Genomic DNA, 19,134 nt, shown 5'->3' on the forward strand with positions numbered 1-19,134 from the left:
AAGGAACTTTCAACGATCTATAGGCTTTTTTTTTTTTTATCTGTCTTGTATTATTTGGAGTTTTTCTCCCCGGGTCTTCACTGAAAACGGGCTAATAGCCCAGTCAGACACCACCCTGTAAACAAATGTAAATAAATAAATAAATAAGTAGTTTCTACACCACAAGAGACAGACTCTGGTAGATTTAAAACATTTGACAGCCAAGATGTAAGGAAATTTACCATATTGTCTCTTTCAGTCTTTTCTTGTAATCCATATATATGCAAGTTATTTTTTCTGGACCTATTTTCTAGGTCATCTATTTTGCTTAGTAGAGAAGCATTTTGTTTAGTGAGAAAATTAAGCTGAAGTTTTTGCTCTGTAAGTCTGCCTTCCATGTCATTTAATGTATCTTTCAAATCAGCAATCTGATACTTTTGTTGCATTATTAGTTCTTGCAATTGTTTCACCTGTTTTGTGCATCTCTCTTTGAAAGAGTTCAATTTATTTTCCATTTCGTCAAATTTTAAAGATAAGTCCTGCATGGTAGTTAACAAGGATTGCAGTTCCTTCTTCATTGTCTGGTCTTGCGAGGTACTCTTTGAGAAACTCATTTTGGCTAGAAGTTAGAGCCCTTTCTGCTTGAGTTTTGACAGAAAAAACGATGATCTGAGATAAAATATTCTAATATAGACTTCTAAGGGCAACAGAAGAAGTAACTCAATAAATATAAGTCTACAAAGTCAGGTTTTTGAAATTTTGTCAGAATATCTCTTGGATATCAGAGTTAAGAAAAAGTGCTGTCAACCTGTTTGCATCCTGGCCATGTCCCACTTATGCATTTTTGTGTATTGCTCATTATAAATCTTGTGTGGTAAAGATGTTTATGAATCACCATCTCATGCAAGTCTTCTGTATAAAGCACAGCACTAGGGTGCATAAAGACCTAATTTAAATAGACCAAGGTGCTTCAACAAAACATTAGTTTAAGAGTATGCACACTTATGCAACCAGCTTATTTTTATTTTTTATATTTTTCCCCCTAACAGATTTGTTTTTCAACTGAATTGTGCAGTTTATATGTCACATTACTGGTGGGAAAAGTTTTGAAATGATTTATTGTGGTCTCTTTTTTTATATCACAAAAACCTGGCATTTTAACAGGGGTGTGTACACTTTTTATATTCACTGTAGGTATTTTTATACCCCAATGAGACTCCAAAGAATTTTTCCTCAGGTAGGCAGCAAATGTTGGATGTGTGATGGAGAAGAAAGAGGTAACTGGGAACATATTTTCCGGGAGTGTAATGAGTTGACGGACTTTAAAGATCCCCTGCAGACTACTCTGTCGGAGATGCTGTGTGAGCAAGTTGGTGCAACTAGGGAAATTATTTTTTGCCCTATGATACAGAATCAGAATTGCCTAGACATTATGATGGCTGCCAAAAAAGTAATTACTAGAAAATGAAAATCAAAGTCTAAATCAACTTTACTAGAAGTAGTGAAGATAGTAACAGACACAAAACAACTGGAATTGGGATCTTTAGAAAAGGGTAGGAGCAAATTGCACAGGAAAAATGGGAAGTGTGAGATCAATATATGCAGAGGAGAACGAGGTTTAAAAGAAGGCAGGATTTGAATGAACTATATAATGGTTGACTGACAATGACTAGATATATTATGATATATAATGTTTGCAGCTATAGTTGTATCAGCATGGTTTGTAATGTATAATGTTTGCAACTGAGATTGTGTTGGTACAGTTTATTTTCATTTATATAAATGTAAGATTGCCTATGTCATACATGATAATTTAATAAAGATATTTCTTGTTTAAAAAACAGACCATTGTCTTACCTGCCTTGAACACATTTACAGCTAGTCTAACATACCTTTCTGCATCTCCCTTTGTGTACAGTGTCCAAGATCATTCACCCCCTACATGTCCTATGTGGTCTTAGTTGTATATGTCAGGATGGGAGGAATTTGAGACTCATTATGCCATAGATCCTGGTTTCAGAAAAATAGTCACCCTTTTCCTATTCAGTTTGTTCAGAGAAGTGTCAGTGTGCCTGACAATTAAATCATCTATCCCTAAAACATTACTATTGGTGGGTGCAGACACATTGGCCTTTAAGTGTTTGGGATCAGCACCCTTGTAACTCATGGATCTATGTACATTGGCAAAAAAGTGCATACAGAAAAAGAAGCTATGTCTTACCATAATGTGCCATCTGTATTGTTGATCCTCGTTCAGTCATTACATATAGGTATCGGTTCCGAGCTCGGAACTGAGCCGGCCATTTTTCAAGCTCGCGTCAGCTTCAAACTCTCAAGCTAAACTCTTACCCACAATTCCCCTCTCCCTGTTACCTCAGATTGAGTTTGCAAGTTAAAGAAAGTAGAGGCTACCTCTGATCAAACAACCTAAGAGAACTGGATGGTGAGATCCACTAGAAAACATAGGAGGGGGAAGGAGGGAGGGTCGTAATGACTGAACGAGGATCAACAATACAGATGGAACTTTATGGTAAGACATAACTTCTTTATCTGATATTGTTAATCCTCGTTCATTCTTTATGTATGGGACAGAGTCCCCAGCTACCTCCATTCCCGGCAGGCTCTCATGGAAGGACATTCCTGAGCACCATAGAACTGAAAGATGCTCTTCTCCTGGAGGCCAAATCCAATTTGTAATGATTGATGAAGGTATGAGGCGTAGCCCAAGTTGCAGCTGCACAGATGTCATGTAAAGAAGCTTTGGCATGGAAGGCAGCAGAAGTTGCCACTGACCTTGTTGAATGAGCTTTCATGGTAGTAGGCAAGAGATATTACATTGTGTGTAAATAAAGGTCACACAGTCCTTCAACCATCTAGCTAATGTGACCTTATCAACAGCCGATCCTAATCTAGATCCAGAAAAGGCCAAAAATAAATGGTCAGATTTACGAAAGGGTTTAGTCCTGTTTAGATAAAAATGGATTTGCCTGTGTATATCAAGGGTATGTAGGCAATACTCTCCTCTGTTTGAATGGTTGGGAAAGAAAATTGGCAATTCAATGGCTTGATTAATGGACATTTCAGAGATCACTTTAAGCAGAAATGACTGATTAGTTCTCAGAGACACTCTATCTCTATGAAAAATCAAGTATGGACTCTTGATACATAAAGCTTGAAGTTCAGAAATACGTCTGGCAGAAGTAATAGCGACCAAAAACAAGGTTTTCCATGACAAATACTTGAGGTTGCAAGAAGAGGCTGGTTCAAAAGGTGCCATTGTCAGAGCTTGTAGAACTAATGATAAATCCCATGGTTGAATAGGTTCTCTAAAAGGTGGCTTCAGATGATTCACACCTTTTATGAAGGTCTTGCACAACTTATGGGACATAAGAGAGAAATATTTGACACCTTCATGAAAATTAGAAATTGCAGTCAAATGAACTCTAATGGTACAGGCCGATAGACCCGATTGAAACAGGTCGGCCAAATAGTCTAGTATTATCGACAATGGTGCTGAAAAAGGGTCTACTTGTTTATCTTTCAGCCAACAGGTAAATCTTTTCCACTTGCTCAGATAAGTAATTCTAGTGGAAGACTTATGAGAAGCAATGAGAATATCACGTACTGGTAAAGAAAGATCATTCTGCCTGGCAATCAAGGGAATTGGAGTAGCCAAGTTAGCTTCAGGCTGTTCAAGTTGGGATGAATCAGGTTCTATGGGTGTGAGATCAATTCCGGGATTGGATGGAGGATCCATAGTCGATCTAGTAGGTGAGGCCAAAGGAATGGGAACCAAATCTGTCGTGACTTATATGGTGCTATGAGGATTACCTTGCTCTTCAACCACTGGGCTTTCTTCAGAAACTGGGGAATGAGAGGAAAGGGTGGAAATGCGTAGAGAAGACCCGAGGGCCAATCATGGACTACAGCGTCCCTGGGTGACTGTCCCGGAGGGGGAATCAGGGTGAAGTAGTTGCTGCATTTGTAGTTGGTCTGGGATGCAAAGAGGTCGCAGCAAGGACGGTCCCAGCAGTGGAAGATCTCTGCCGCTATCAAGGGATTCAGGGACCACTCATGAGGTTGAAGAATACACCTGCTGAGTCTGTCTGCTATCACGTTGGAACTCCCGGGAATGTGCGTTGCTAGAAGAAAACTGTTGGTAGCCATTGCCCAATATCCTCATGGCCTCTCGACATAGGGGGTAAGATTTGGTTCCATCTTGCTTGCTGATGTACCAGACCACCGCCATGTTGTCTGATTGAATCACAATTGTCCCAGACGGCAGCATGGGATGGAATGCTTGCAACGCCAGAAGCACCGCCCTCAGCTCTAGGACATTTATATGCAGATGGGCCTCCAGTTGGGACCAAGTGCCTTGGACTGTCTGTCCCTGACATAGCCCCCCCACCCCATCAGGGAGGTGTCCATGGTCACTGTGGCCTTGGGTTGCTGGGGGGAAAAGGGGCGAGACTATTGAGAGAGATTGTGTGTCCTCCACCAATTTAAATCCTGTTTGCACCTGTGGGTTACTTGAATCATGGCTGAAAGAGGATGCTGAAAAGGATACCATTGGGTGAGCAGTAGCCATTGTAGAAGCCTCATGTGAAACCTGGCCAGGGGAACAATGGTGATGGAGGCTGCCATGAAACCCAACAGCTATAGAACCAAGTGAGCCATGGATTTTTCCTTTGAAAGGGCTGAAATTAGTTGTTGCTTTATCCTTAAAATTCTGTGCTCTGGAATAGCAGCTCTGCAGTTTTTTGTGTCCAAGATAACTCCTATGAATTCTGTCGACTTAGAAGGGGTGAGATTGGATTTCTGCCAGTTTATGGTTATGCCTAGCCTTTGAGCAGCAAGGAGAGAGTATGCCAGAGCTTTTTCCAGTAGATGTCTGGTGGGCGTGGAAAAGAGCCAGTCATCTAGGTATGGAAACACCTGGAATCCTTGAAGTCACAGGTGAGCTGTAACAACTGCCATGCACTTTGTGAACACTCTGGGGGCTGTAGAGAGTCCGAAGGGCAGTACTCTGAACTGGTAATGACTGGCTCCCTTACGGAAGCGCAGAAATCTTCTCGATGGCCTGTCCACCTTTATGTAGTAGTACGCATCTTGAAGATCTATAAAGCACACCCAATCTTCTTTTTCCAAAAGTGGGAGGACAGACTGTATAATGACCATCCAGAATTTTTTTAACTCTCGCAAACTTGTTCAATACACGGAGATCCAAAATTGGTCTCCAGTCCCCGGTTTCTTTGGCACCAAAATAGACCTGAGTAGAGTCCGGATCCTATCTGGACTGGAGGGTCTATTTGCATGACTATTTTTCTTAGCAGCTTTTCTATCTCTAGTGCTACTTCTTCCCCTTGACTGGGTGGAACACATTGAGAAGATTTTTTTGAAGGGACAAAGATAGAAGGGGATATGATAACAAGAAGTTATGTACTCACCATAACATTCGATGTATGTAGTCCATCTCGCCTGACATTCTTACCCGTGGGTTCGGAGCCGAATATCAGCTCCGACTCGGCCAAACATTTCTAGCTCGAAGTCTTTCTATTGGCTGGGCTAAGATGGTATCCCATGCTGCATTGCTCCATATCTCCAGATCTAGTTTGCTGCGAACACCACACTCATACCTCATGCATAACGACACCCAAGGAAAGAAGAATAAACGAAAGGTGAAGGGAGCTCTGAAACCCAGACCTAACCTCCAGATCCTCCAGGAAGGGGGAAGGTGGGAGGGTAAGTAAGAATGTGAGGTGAGACGGACTACATACATCGAACGTTATGGTGAGTATATAACGTCTTGATGTTATGTAGTCCAATCTTGCCTACATTCTTACCAGTGGGACAGCGTCCCCAGCACCTAAATCCTGGGAGGCTCAGAGGAAGATACTCCTGAGTACTGTGGAACCAACGGAAGACGTGCCCCTAGATACCACATCCAGCTTGTTATGAGTAACAAAGGTGTGAGGAGATGCCCAGGTAGCTGCAGCACAAATATCATCCATAGACAATCTGGCTTGACCAGATGTAGATACAGCCCGAGTAGAGTGAGCCTTGACTGGAAACGGTAGGTCTTTACCCCCTGAGGAATAAATGAAAGAGATGCAATTGGATATCCACCTGGATAGGGTGATTTTGGAGACAGAAGACCCAATTCTGTTTTCCGAAAAGGAAACAAACAGCTGATCAAATTTTCGAAGATCTTTGGTTCTGTGCAGATAAAAACGTAACTGTCTGTATACATCCAACTGATGAAATTTAAATTCTGCCTTGTTTGAAAACTGGAGAAAGAACTCTGGCAACTCAATAGATTGATTAAGATTAGATATGGACGCCACTTTAGGAAGAAAAGAAGGGTTTGGTCTAAGATGGTCTAAGAGAAACCCTGTCCTTATGAAAGATCAAGTATGGGGGTTTGAAAGAGAGACCTTGAATCTCTGAGATGCGTCTGGCTGATGTGATGGCTACTAAGAAGGCAGTCTTCCAGGTCAAGAATTTTAAGTCACAAGTAGCTGTAGGCTCAAAGGGTGGCGAAGTAAGAGCTTGCAGAACAAAATTTAAATCCCAAGGCATGATAGCTTCCGAGACAGGAGGACAGAGTAACAGAGTGCCCTTCAGGAAAGCCTTACAGAGTCTGTGAGCCATCAGACTAGGCTCATTAGCAACATGAAAGTTAGAAATTGTTGCCAGTTGGACTTTAATGGTAATGGACGCTGAGCCCTGATGAAAAAGCATAGACAAGAACTCCAAGATGGAAGCAATTGGAGCTGTGTAAGGGTCAATCCCTTGGGTATGAGCCCAGATAGAAAATCTCTTCCATTTGCTGGAATAAATCTTCCTAGTAGAGAGCTTATGACAGGAAGATAAAATATGAACTACCTCAGGTGAAAAGTGATGAAGCCTAACTAACGACGGAAGTGGAGTAGCCAGGCTGTCAACTGGAGGGTCCGCAGAGCGGTATGGAGCTGCCTTGACATGTGTGTCAGTAAATCTGGTTGTAGGTCCAGAGTCCAAGGTGTGTCCACAATGTAGGGATGGAGAAATGGGAACCAAACTTGACGAGGCCAGTGTGGAGCAATCAGAATCATTCTGCTTCCCAAGGATTGTGCTTTCTGAATCACTTTTGACAGCAAGGGAAATGGAGGGAAAGCATATAGCAGACCGGAGGGCCAATCGTGGACTAGAGCGTCCCTGGGTGACTCCCCCTGGGGAGGATCAACGTGAAGTATCTGCTGCATTTGGCATTGAGGGGGCTCACCCCATATGCTGAAGATCCGTTCTGCAACTAGACGGTTCAGGGACCACTCGTAAGGCATCAGAATAGCTCTGCTTAGCCTGTCTGTGATCACATTGGGCTTCCCCAGAATGTGCGTTGCCACCAGAAACCGTTGGGAAGATACTGCCCACTGCCACACTCACATGGCCTCTCTGCACAGGGGGTATGACTTGGTTCCTCCCTGCTTGTTCAGATACCACACCACTGACATATTGTCTGAGTGGATTGCAATAGTCCTGAGAGGTAGAAAGCTCAGAAGTACCTGCAACGCAAGTAGCAACGCTCTCATCTCTAGGATGTTGATATGCAGATGCATCGCGTGCTCTTGCCACGTGCCTTGGACTGTCCTGCAGAGGTAATGCCCCCCCCCACCCCATCTGGGAGGCGTCCGTGGTCACCGTGGCAATCGGGGGCGGTGGAACGAAGGGTTTTCCCCTGTCCAGATTGTTGGTGCAAAGCCACCAACTGAGATCCTGTTTGCATCTGTCCGTGAGTATAATAGGGTGGGAAAGTGGAAGTCTCTGGAGAGACCACTGAGCAAAGAGGAGCCATTGAAGGAGCATCATGTATAATCTTGCTAGAGGGACTAACATAATTGTTGTTGTCATAGTCCCCAGGAGTTGGAGAACCCATCTTGCCTTCGCTCTTTTCAGGGGGAGCAGGGCGTGCACCTGTTGCTGTAAGACTCTGATTCTTTCCTGTGGTAGAAAGGCCCGCATTTGAACGGTGTCTAGCTCTGCACCTATAAAAATGACACGCTGTGAGGGCAACAAGGCAGATTTTTCCCAGTTCAGTGTTATGCCCAACTGTTGACAGAGAGTGATGGTAACATCCCTGGTTTGGATTAGTAGATGCCTGGTGGTGGCAGTGAGGAGCCAGTCGTCCAGATACGGAAACACTTGGAATCCTTGACGTCTCAAGTGAGCTGTCACCACCGCCATACACTTGGTGAACACCCTGGGGGATGTGGTAAGACCAAAGGGCAGGGTTCTAAACTGAAAATGACTGGCTCCCAGCTGGAAGCGTAGGTGACTCCTGGATGCCCTGTCCATTTTGATATGGTAGTAAGCATCCTTGAGGTCGATGGAGCACATCCATACTTCTTTTCCCAACAATGGGAGAATTGACTGTAATGTGACCATAAGGAACTTGGACTTTTGTACATGGTTGTTCAGTTGGCTGAGATCTAATATGGGTCTCAGGTCCCCTGTTCTTTTCGGCACCAAAAAGAATCTTGAGCAAGTCCCTAATCCGATCTGGTCTGAGGGGACATGCTGGATGGCTCCTTTTTCTAGAAGCTTTGAAACCTCTGAAGCCGCGTGATCCCTTTGAGTGGGTGGAATGTCCGGGATTTTTCTGACTGGAGGGGGATCTGACGAAAAGGGGATGGCATAACTTGCAGAAATTATTCGTAATACCCATTGGTCTTAGGTGATGCTTTGCCAGGCTTCCGGGTATAACGATATTCGACCCCCGACTGGCTCCGGAAACGCACAGTCAGGCCTCCCATCAGGAGCGACGGCAGGGAGAGCTACGAAAGGAATCGCGGTCTCCCGAATTGTGGGGGCCCCCTCTGCCTCTAGGGCGGCGTCTTTCTGAATAACCTCCCCCTCCTCTGCCTCTGGAGGGGGGCTCACCTTGTGCACCGGGAAAAAAACCTCTGTGATTTTTTGAACCACATCTTCCCACCCCTCTGGGCCTTGAGGTAAGGCCTAGAGGGAAGGGAAAAATGGACCCCTACAGCAGACAGAGTTTTTCCCTCCTGCTCGCACCTGGTGAGGGTGTCTTTCACCTTGGTTCCGAACAAAGAAGAATCATCAAAGGGGGCATCAGTGAATGAAGACTTAAAGGCCTCCGCAAAATGACAAAGGTGCATCCAGGATTGCCTCCTAAGGGCGACTCCTGAGCTTGCTGCCCTACTCGCTCCCTCGGCTGCATATGAAATAAGCCGCATGGAGGAGTTAACGATGGAATTGAGGGTAGACATCTGGGCATTAACCATCTGGACCACCGCCTCAGGAACGTTACCCGTGAGAGTATCTCCTAGCTCCTTGAGGAGATCTCTCTGGAGCCGAGTAAAGTGAGATAAGTAGTTCAGCGACCGTAAGGTAAAGGTTGCTGATGAAAGGGTATGCTTCCCATACCGGTCCATGGTCCTAGACTCCTTGTTAGGAGGATGGACGGAGGAAGAAGTCTTGGCTAATTCCTTCTGGGTGGCCGCTGCCTCCACCATGGCATCCACAGGGACTCCCTTGGACAAAAATTCCTTACCCGGGAGAGCAGACAGAAATTTACTGGGTCTCCTGTGTACGGGTTACACAGAATCAGGGTTCTCCCACACCCTCCAACAAATTAAATCCAGGAGCTCGTTGAAGGGTGGAGACACCCAGGAGGCAGTGGGCTGAGCACCAAAGGCCTTCAGGAAGACCGACTCCTCCTCGGAGGGGGCTTTGGACGGCCAGTCACCTCTTTGTTTCAATATCTCCAGGATGTCGGAGAAAGAAACATCCTCAGAGGATGACTTGGGGGACCCCTCTGATTCCTCGAGGTCAGTATCTGAGGTGAGAGACTCATGCTGGGAGTCTATGTGCTTCCTCTTGCACGTTTTCTTTCTAGGGTGCTCCTCAGGCAAACACTCTGAGGGGCCCTCAGAAACTTGGGGATCACTCGTGGGGGTATCCCTAGGCCTTGGGGCTCCGCTGTCTACAGATATGTGGTGATCAGAGACCTGCACCGGAGTGGTAGGGGACAGAATGACCGACCCGCATGATGTAGCTGATGATCTGGCCAGTGCACTCCGTATGGCCTCAAAGGCTGGACCTCCTGAGTCCGAGGACTGACCAGCCTCCGAGGCACCGAGAGGGAGACTAGGAACCGAGAGATGTCCCGAGGTGTCCCCCTCGGGCCCGACTGAAGAATCCCGAGTCCCGAATCCCGTGGACGGCGCCGACGGGGTCGGAGCTGATGTCGGCACTGATAAGCCCGGAGGAGCCATCGGAACTGACCTAGAAACATCACATGGAGTGGAGCATTCTGGCTCCGAAGACAGAGATTCACTCGGAGGAGGAAGAATCAAAGAAGGTATCAGGACAGGCTCCGGAGCCGAGAACAATTTAGCCAAAACTGGTGACTGAAGGAGTCTCTACACCACCCTATCAACATCCACATCTGAAAGTTTCCTGGAGGACAGGGAGGGAGATCGAGATCTCCTCTCAGGTGAAACTTGTCTAGTACTGGGCGATCGGCTCTGAAGAGGTTCCAATATAATTGGAGCCGATGCCGGTTCCATCAACACCGACACTTCCTGCGGCCCCGAGGACAGTGGAGCCGAGGAGGTTGAAGCTAGTTTGATTACTTTCTCCGGTGGCTCCGAGGAGACTGAAGGAGCCGGAGATCTCTTTTTCAATTTAGTGGATTTTGATTTTGAGCTGGAAGCAGATTCCACACCCTCTTTGAACGAGGGTTTCAAGAGTTCCTTCAGAATTAACTTATTCTTTCTTTCTTGAAGCACCCTGGGACTAAAAGCATGGCAGAAGCTGCAAGACTCCTGCAGCTGGATTGCTCCCAGACAATAGACACATACCGAATGTCCATCGGTGATGGACATTTTATAACCACACTTAGAGCATTTTTTTAAAACCCGAAGGCTTGTGCTCCTTGGAATCTTTAGACATCTTGATAAAGAATCACAATTACCAATACAAAGGATCACGTTACTGACCGAATGGAGAACAACTACAGTCCCAAAATACACCACACTAAGCGCGGGAACAAAATTACCACAAACCAACTGCACAAGCAATCCTCAGAATGGACACACACTAAGGCGACTAGGGCTAAAACTTCTAAATAAAACAGTTTTAGACCAGCACTAGCACACACAACAAGGGAAACAGACACTAAAACCTCTAATTTAAACGGTTTTAGACAGAAAAAAACACAGGGACAAGCAAGGGGACAGACTACGTCCTCTAACTGAAACGGGCCTGGCCCGTTGGAACAGCTAGTGGGATACCACAAAAACAATCACACTACAAATTATGCACAAAACACCAAACTAGAAATAGCTATTAAAATAGTTTTTTGTTTGTAATAAAGGAGTGAGACCACGTCTGAGCTACATGAGCGGCAAACGAGATCTGGGGATATGGAGCAATGCAGCACGGGATACCATCTTAGCCCAGCCAATAGAAAGACTTCGAGCTAAAAAAGTTTGGCCGTGTCGGAGCCGATATTCGGCTCCGAACCCACTGGTAAGAATGTAGACGAGATTGGACCACATAACATCCTCTGGTTATGATCCTTTGTACCCAAGAATCGGTGGTGATGGTTAGCCAGGCAGAAGGGTACAAGGAGAAACGTCCCCCAACCACCTCCAGAGGAAAAGCGTTGGGCCGCTCTTCAGGAGCGCTGGTAGGATTGACCAGGGAAAGAATCCCTGGAACCCTGGTTACACAGTCCCCCTCTGCCCCAAAAGGAGCGTCTTCCCTGTGAGTTTCCCCCTCTGCCTCTGGAGAACTCGGCCTGTGTGTCACGGAAAGGACCCTGAGATTTCTTGAACCATATCGTCCCACTCTTTTGGTTTCGGGAGAAAGCACGTTGAGGGGAAGAATAACAGACACCTACAGCAGAAAGGGTCTTACCATCTTGTTCACATCTGGCCAGTGTGCTTTTAACTTTGGGCCCAAACAACAAGGAGGGCTCAATGGGGGGCATTAAGAAAGGAAGCCTTAAAAGGTACCGCGAAGTTGCACAAGCGCATCCAGGCGTGTTGTCTCAAGACCGCAGCTGAACACGCCTCTCTAGCTGCTCCTTCTGATGCGCAAGATATCAATCACATAGAGGAGTTAGATATAGACTCAATGGTGGCCAGCTGAGAGGCCACTTTGTCACGGACCTCATCAGACGCTGCACCAGCCAAGGTTTCAGAGAGCTCAGAAACCAGATCCCTTTTGAAGCCTGGTAAAAAGTGCCATATAATTCAGGGACCTAATATCAAAGGTAGCTAAAGCAAAAGTGCACTTCCCTATTCTGTCCAGGGCCCGGGACTCTCTGTTAGGTGGATGGACAGTCTGGTTTTCTTCTTCTGCCAGATCCTTTTTTGCTACGGCCGCCACCACCAAAGCATCTATAGGAAGTCCTTTGGACCAGTGGGAATCTGAAGCAGGAGGGGATAAGATCTTATCTGGCCTCCGGGGAATAGATTCAACAGTATCAGGGGCCTTCCAAGTACGCTGCACGATGAACTTGACAAGCTCATCGGCAGGTGGAGTAACCCAGGAGGTAGGGGGCTGCATGCGAAAAGCCTGCAGGAACACAGATTCCTCAGGGGTCAGATTAGAGGGCTGCCAGTCACCTCGCTGTTTCAGGATTTCACGGATATCGCCAAAGGATACCTCAGATGGTGACCGAGGGGATCCTTCCCCCTCATCGAAATCTGTGTCTTCGGTGAGAGACTCCTCTGTGGATTCCATATGCTTCCTCTTACACAAACTTTTCCGGTGGACCTCCTCAGCGGGAGAAGCTGGGGAAGACAACGGAAAAGGGGATTCTTGAGGGAATTTGTCCTGAGGCCCTTGCACCCTGTGTCCGCTAGGTGCGACTTGTGAAACCAGTGTACCAGAGGAGGGCGGAGGTATAGACAGTCGGGTATCGCCAGCAGCAGCAAAAGCCTTCTCCATCAGTTGGAAGGCTGGTCCACTTGGAGAGGAGTGTATGTCAAGGACAGGGAGCACTCCTCCCATAAGTGGCTCAGCCTGCCAACTTGGAGTCCCTGGATGGCTGTGGAGCAGCAAGCTATGCATATCACAGCTGTCATCCTGGGTCGTAGCAAAACTTTCCTGCCATGAAGGCAACTGCAGTTCCTTAGTGAGATCCATAAAGGGAACTGCAGAAGGGGAAGACTGTGCTATATTCATGGACTTCAAAGGCACTGAAGGAGGAGAATAAGAAGGTGTCTTTGGAGATGGGTGATCACCTCCCAAGGAAGGATAGTTCCTGGGGGGTGGAATACCTCTGGCCAAGAATACCTGGTCCACAAGACTCAACACATCATGTTCAGAAAGACTTCTAGTGGACCTCACAGAGACTGAGGGAGAAACAGGCCTGTCCACAAAAGAGGCAGACTCGGTGCCCATTTCATCTGATCGCACCGAGGACAATGGTGCCGAGAAAGACTGATCTACTGCAGTCTGCACCAAAGAAGTCATTGGTGCCGATGTCTGTCTGCACTGACACAGAGATCGGTGCCGAAGTGGTTATCATTGCCGAAACTGTAACCGACAAAACTGGAGTCAGTAATAAAGGCCTCGGTTCAGAGGAAGATCACAGAGCCGACAAGGTCAAGGTCTGTGCCGACTGGACGGTTGGTGCCAATACAGTGGTAAAGGTCTGAACCGAGGAGCCCCTCGGTGCAGATATGTAGAAGGCTGCAGGAGAGGACGGTGCCAAAATCACTAATGGAGCTGAAGGCCTCAGTGCCGAAGGTCTGGTTACCAAAAGCACTGGGGCTGACTGAGAGAGCTCCAGAGCAGAAATTTTAGCCTTTTTAGATAATGGCTGGTGAGAGTCCCCAGCCAGGGATGAAGGCAAGGATTTAGCCTTAGTAGAAACATCCATTTTCTTATGGGCTTTAGGAGGGGTTGAGACCTCTGACCCAGAAATAGCCTCTGAAACGGGAGATTTTAGAAGCCCCTTCAGGATCAGCTTATTTTTCCTTTCTAACAAAGTTCTATTGGAAAAGTTTTTCACATACAGAACAAGGTGGTTCAACAAATAAATGGAAAGCTCCCAAACAATAAATACATAAAGAGTGTGCATCAGAAGTAGGCAGTTTGTGTCCACAATCAGAACACCTCTTAAATCCCAGACTACCCTTTTTATCTGCCATATTAACAAATAGAAAAGTACCAACAATGGTACAAGTGAGTACCCAAAGGTATGATAAAGAAAAAGAAAGGGATTACCAACAATGGTAAGGAGAAATTACCTCACAGTAAAAAGGTTAAGTAAAGGACAGAAAAAACCTGAGGAAATTATGAATGCTAGATAGGGCAAGAGACAATAAAATATCAACTTTTCTGACAGAAAAGTAATTTGTAAAGCAATTAAACAACAACTGATTGTACTTGGCTCAAGAGAAGTAGCTTGACATGACCTGATGGCACGCGGCAAACGAAATCTGAGGTAACAGGGAGATAGGAATTGTGGGTAAGAGTTTAGCTCGAGAGTTTGAAGCTGACGCGTGCTTGGAAAATGGCCGGCTCGGTTCCGAGCTCGGAACCGATACCCATACGTAAGGAATGAACGAGGATTAACAATATCAGATGGTGGCATTCAAAAATGGAATCAGCCACTTTAAATGGGTTCTGTTACAAGACCAATTAGCTGTCCCAAGTATGACATATGCATTTATGTACAACTGTATGAGTCTGTCAAATACACCTGCATGGAGAACAGTATCAAAAGCTTTTGCCTGATAAAAATAAGCTGTATGAACTACATAACCATTGTACACTACAACAACCTTTATGAAGCTGTCGACACAATTAAGGTGACCAGGTCTGCCTGTGACAAAACAGAATTGGGGAGAATCCAGAGGTTTTCATCGTCTAAACTGATTGGGTTAGTAATTATATATTCCATAGTTTTACATATAAGGCTAGTGAGACTAATAAGTCTGTAGTTAACATGGTCAGAGGCTGGGACATTTTACGTAGGGACAATGCAAAGGCCATTTTCCAGGCTTCAGGAATATAATTCAGAGAAAGACTTAGGTTTACTGAATTAAGAAGGGTGTTTGGACAGGCTGTATTTCGCACTAACAATCAGGCATCCTGGGATGTTATTTGCTCCACAGAAACATTCTTGGCTTTTGACAGAATTGAGAAAACTTGTTCAACATTAATTATAGGAGGTGGCTACGACTGAGACATTTGTGTAACATTTACAGCTGGATGTAGATGAAATAAAACTGGCACTGAATTTGTCAGCTAGGATATTAGTTTTTGCCTTTACATCTGAATAGGTAGTAATGTTACAGAGAAGGTCAGAACATCATTGACTGTTAATTATTAACTTTCTGAAATAGTTACAGATGGATTTATATGTTCTTCATATGGATCACTGTTGCAGTCATAACTTAAGGGATCTCTGCCACAGTCCGAGTCTGATGACTGGATCTACTTTCAGAGTTGACCAACTCGTCATCCTCAGCTGGATTTAAGTCTCCTCACCTCAGACATTTCCACATACTTGGTATGTAGGTGGTGCCTGCCTGAGCCATCTTTAGTTATATCTTACTGCATTTGTGAATACTATATGAAGGTGCAGCACAATCTACTGGTTCAGGCCTGTGATTGGCAAGCAAGCAGATAAGTTACCCTATTGGGGTGCCTTCATTACTTCTTTATATTATTAATTTGTTAATGATTTTTGGAAGTTGTTTTATATTTTGTGGTATTAAGGACATTTGGGTATCAAACACCATACACAAAGGTACAGGGCATGTCTGGCCAGAGAAAAGAAGACACCAAATCCCTCCCAAGGACTTCATCAACCAGTGTCTGTAATAATTAGATCTAGATTACACCATCATTAATTGTGTGATTTGCCAGGAGACCTCCGTGTGATTCTGACTAAACAGAAACTTGTGGCCTTGTTAGGCAAACATATCATATCTGGAAATTCACAGCAAGAGAGCGGTGCAGCTGTCACCTTCAAAAGAAAGAAATATAGATAAGGCCTGAAGGAGAAGTCTAAGGAAACCATTGCACAGAGGAGTTTACTTGGGGCTCTGAGGTCCAAAGATGTCAGCTCGGTGGATGCACTGGAGTGGTCCGCGGCGCTAATACTTGTTACTTCAGAGGTCTCTGGCTCTGCATATTCACAGCCCACCATACCATCGGCTGTACTGCCCTCCAGGAAACAGGATAAAATTCTAACATGTATTATTGTCTAGGCTCATACAGTCTGCAAACTAACTGCCTACTATTTATCTATGAATCTATATTCCAGAATGCAGGGCATCATAGCAAACAGAGCAGAAAATAAAACTACATAACCACAAAAGTGGCCTTTACTGACAGTACTAATGGACCCTTATGGTAGCATGCAATCAAGTAATTTCTAAAAAAAAAAATATATGGCCAATTTTATATGGGTTAACTTTTCTGTTCTTTTTCCTTTTTTTTAAACTAGCACAAGACCACTTGCAAAGTCTGTGCTGAAACAGTATCACACTTTTTTCTAATATAATCATTTTGGTAAACAGGTAGGGCAGGTGACAACATGGTCCTTTTTCATTGCCAAAAGAGAAGTAGATTTAGGTAACAAGAATATAAGCTGTATGCAGCAGATCTGTGTTGGAATCCAAGTACCTCTTTTTGTTTACTGTATCACTTTGAGCAAGTTGCCTAATCAGGACACAAGTTTATCCTAAAAATAGATGCTTAGTTATAATAGAAGTTTACAGGTTTATCAAATAATAGACAAACAACTAAAGACAATAAGGGCAGTACCAGACCTTAAAAGACCACAAATATTTCAAATAGATGGTAGATAGATTTGCTTGTTTTATCCCTAACAGATTTGCTAAAATTTGTGTGCTCAAGGCTGTCCGATTAATCAGTTCTTTGACAAAAATATGTACTGTTTGAGGTTAACATCTTTATCTGAGGTTCGCACTTCAGAGTTAGACATAAGGGTAGCATAGGGCACAGACTCATAGATAAGAGTGGGCTGTTTCTGCCACCTACATAACAAAATATTTACAGCTTATTGAAGCATGGCTTGGTGGCTCAGTCTTTTGATCATCAGTCAGCAATGAAACAACTCATATTGACACGACAAAACAGTGTGGTACATTATTATTTACTTCAGATATTAAGGGAAGACATTATATAGCTGATATTCTACCTGTTAAAAACACATATCATGTATTGCTTTTTTTTTCTTTTTTTTTTTTTTATTTTTCTAGCCATGAAGGTAAGGTATAGTTTGTCTTAGGAAGAAGTGCCCCTTTGTCATATGTCTCAATTTCTAGCATAAGAATTCCGGACAAAGCCAGAAATAATTGGGGGAGGGTTTCAAAATCACAGACAGATTATCCTTTTATAAACAGAACGTTGCTAGAATAACATGTTTTGCATTAGCACGCATTTTTCTGAATGATATGAAGTCTGAAACTTGAATGTCTGTCATTATCTAATGACTTCAATTTTCTATGATTTGACAGAAGACCACAGATTTTATGAGGGATTCCAAAAAAATATGAGGCAAAAATCTGGACAGCTGAGAGTATTGTCTTAAGATGATACCTAAAGACATATGCCATAGATTACACAGGATTACACAATTATCGCAGTAACAATGGTACTAGCCAGAAACAGAAAGGTAAGTGTACAAGGTCACATCATAAACCTACCTGGCTTGTGGTGTTTCCAGCTTCTTCTTTGTTATTCCCTGCTTATAACCATTTGCAGTGACATCTAGTGGCTGATCTGGAACTGCACTCCAACTGATAGCTAAAAGCAGAACACAAAAACCTCCATCCATCCTGTACCAAGAAAACAGTTTCAAAGGGCATACAACAAACGTATACTACAGCTATTCTTATTTCTTAGAGTTATATTAAGTACATTACAAAAAACTATGAAATTCACTCACTATACACAATGCACTCACCATTCAACTTGTGGTAACAGAATCCACTATTTAAGCAATTTGTCAAGGTACAAAAGCACCAACACAAAACAGCAGTTTAAACAGTTTTAATGTAAATAATGCACAAATAATTCAAACTGTTGTTCTTTTATAGGTTCATAGGTGGTTACTAGACTATCAGTCCAACAGTCATTTTAAGCATAGCCAAGCTTACACCTAATTTACCAAAATATCGCTGACATGTCAATACCCCAAGGAATTTTACAGTTACAATATAGGCTTGTACACAATTAAATGTTCAGAGGCTGCCTCATGTCCATTAGGGCCATAGATGCCAAACCAGGAGTAAATTTACAATTTCCCATCCACTGGTCCAAGCTGCATTTAAATAGGGTTAGGGATGAGCTCTGCTTCACATGAATGGCAAGCAAGCCTGTTCCAGAGAAGGTATAATCTTTGAGATACATCCCTGTCCTTCCAACATGCCCTTTTTAGTAACAGACAAGGTTTAGGTAATTTTTTTTTTTGAAACAGAATACTGGAGTTTGTACAGTGGTTCTGGACTACTGGACAACAGGTTGGATATCTGAGTAGTCCCGAAAAAAAAAACAGATAGATGACAATACTACCCCATAACTCTCAACTGTCCTTGATTTTGCAGAATGTTTCCAATATTTTTGCCCAGGCCCTCACAAGATTTTTTATTCCCCAATAAATCACTTAGAATTACAATCAGTTAATAATGCCAGACATTAGAGTCTCTTATTTTTCAGAAAACACATACTGATGAAAAACCTGCTGTCTTTTAATTTTCTAAGTAAATTTTAAAATGTGTTCCCAATTTGGGGCCTTTTTCCCTGATTACTGAGCAAAGAATTTGGGAAACATGCTTTCTGGTAAAACATGTCATTCCACTTTTCCTCTTAATTAAGTCTATCACATTTAATTAACACGTTTGCATTCCTGTTTCTTTAAAATGTGTAGCTCTCCCAAAAATACTACTGACACTCAACTACTTAAGGTTTCACCAGGCCACAATTACTGGTATTTAATCTACATTCTACTTCAAGTGATGTGATAAACTATGCTCTTAAGCACATAGCCTGAAAGACAGAATGAGACCCAAATGATAAGTATCCATTTTTAGGGCAACCTGGAGATTACAATCTAGCTAAGGGATTTGCTCTCACACAGCAAGCAAAAGGAGGCTT

General features: G+C 43.9%; 1 protein-coding gene across 3 annotated transcripts in view; it reads right to left on the reverse strand.

Annotated features, from left to right (window-relative positions):
* The window catches only part of ADAT1 (adenosine deaminase tRNA specific 1), a 615,073-nt gene that overhangs the window by 300,374 nt on the left and 295,565 nt on the right, over positions 1-19,134 (reverse strand). For 2 of the 3 annotated variants that reach the window (XM_044081771.1, XM_044081770.1), the window contains exon 8: positions 17,685-17,784. The exons of the other annotated variant lie outside the window; for it this stretch is intronic. In XM_044081771.1, the coding sequence (XP_043937706.1) occupies positions 17,685-17,784 (100 nt within the window). The remainder of the gene's footprint in view (positions 1-17,684; positions 17,785-19,134) is intronic. 3 annotated transcript variants of the gene reach the window in all.

The sequence above is a fragment of the Protopterus annectens genome, chromosome 8.part1, assembly GCF_019279795.1.
Source record: "Protopterus annectens isolate FY-2018-M chromosome 8.part1, PAN1.0, whole genome shotgun sequence".
In the NCBI taxonomy this organism is placed as follows: domain Eukaryota; kingdom Metazoa; phylum Chordata; order Ceratodontiformes; family Protopteridae; genus Protopterus; species Protopterus annectens.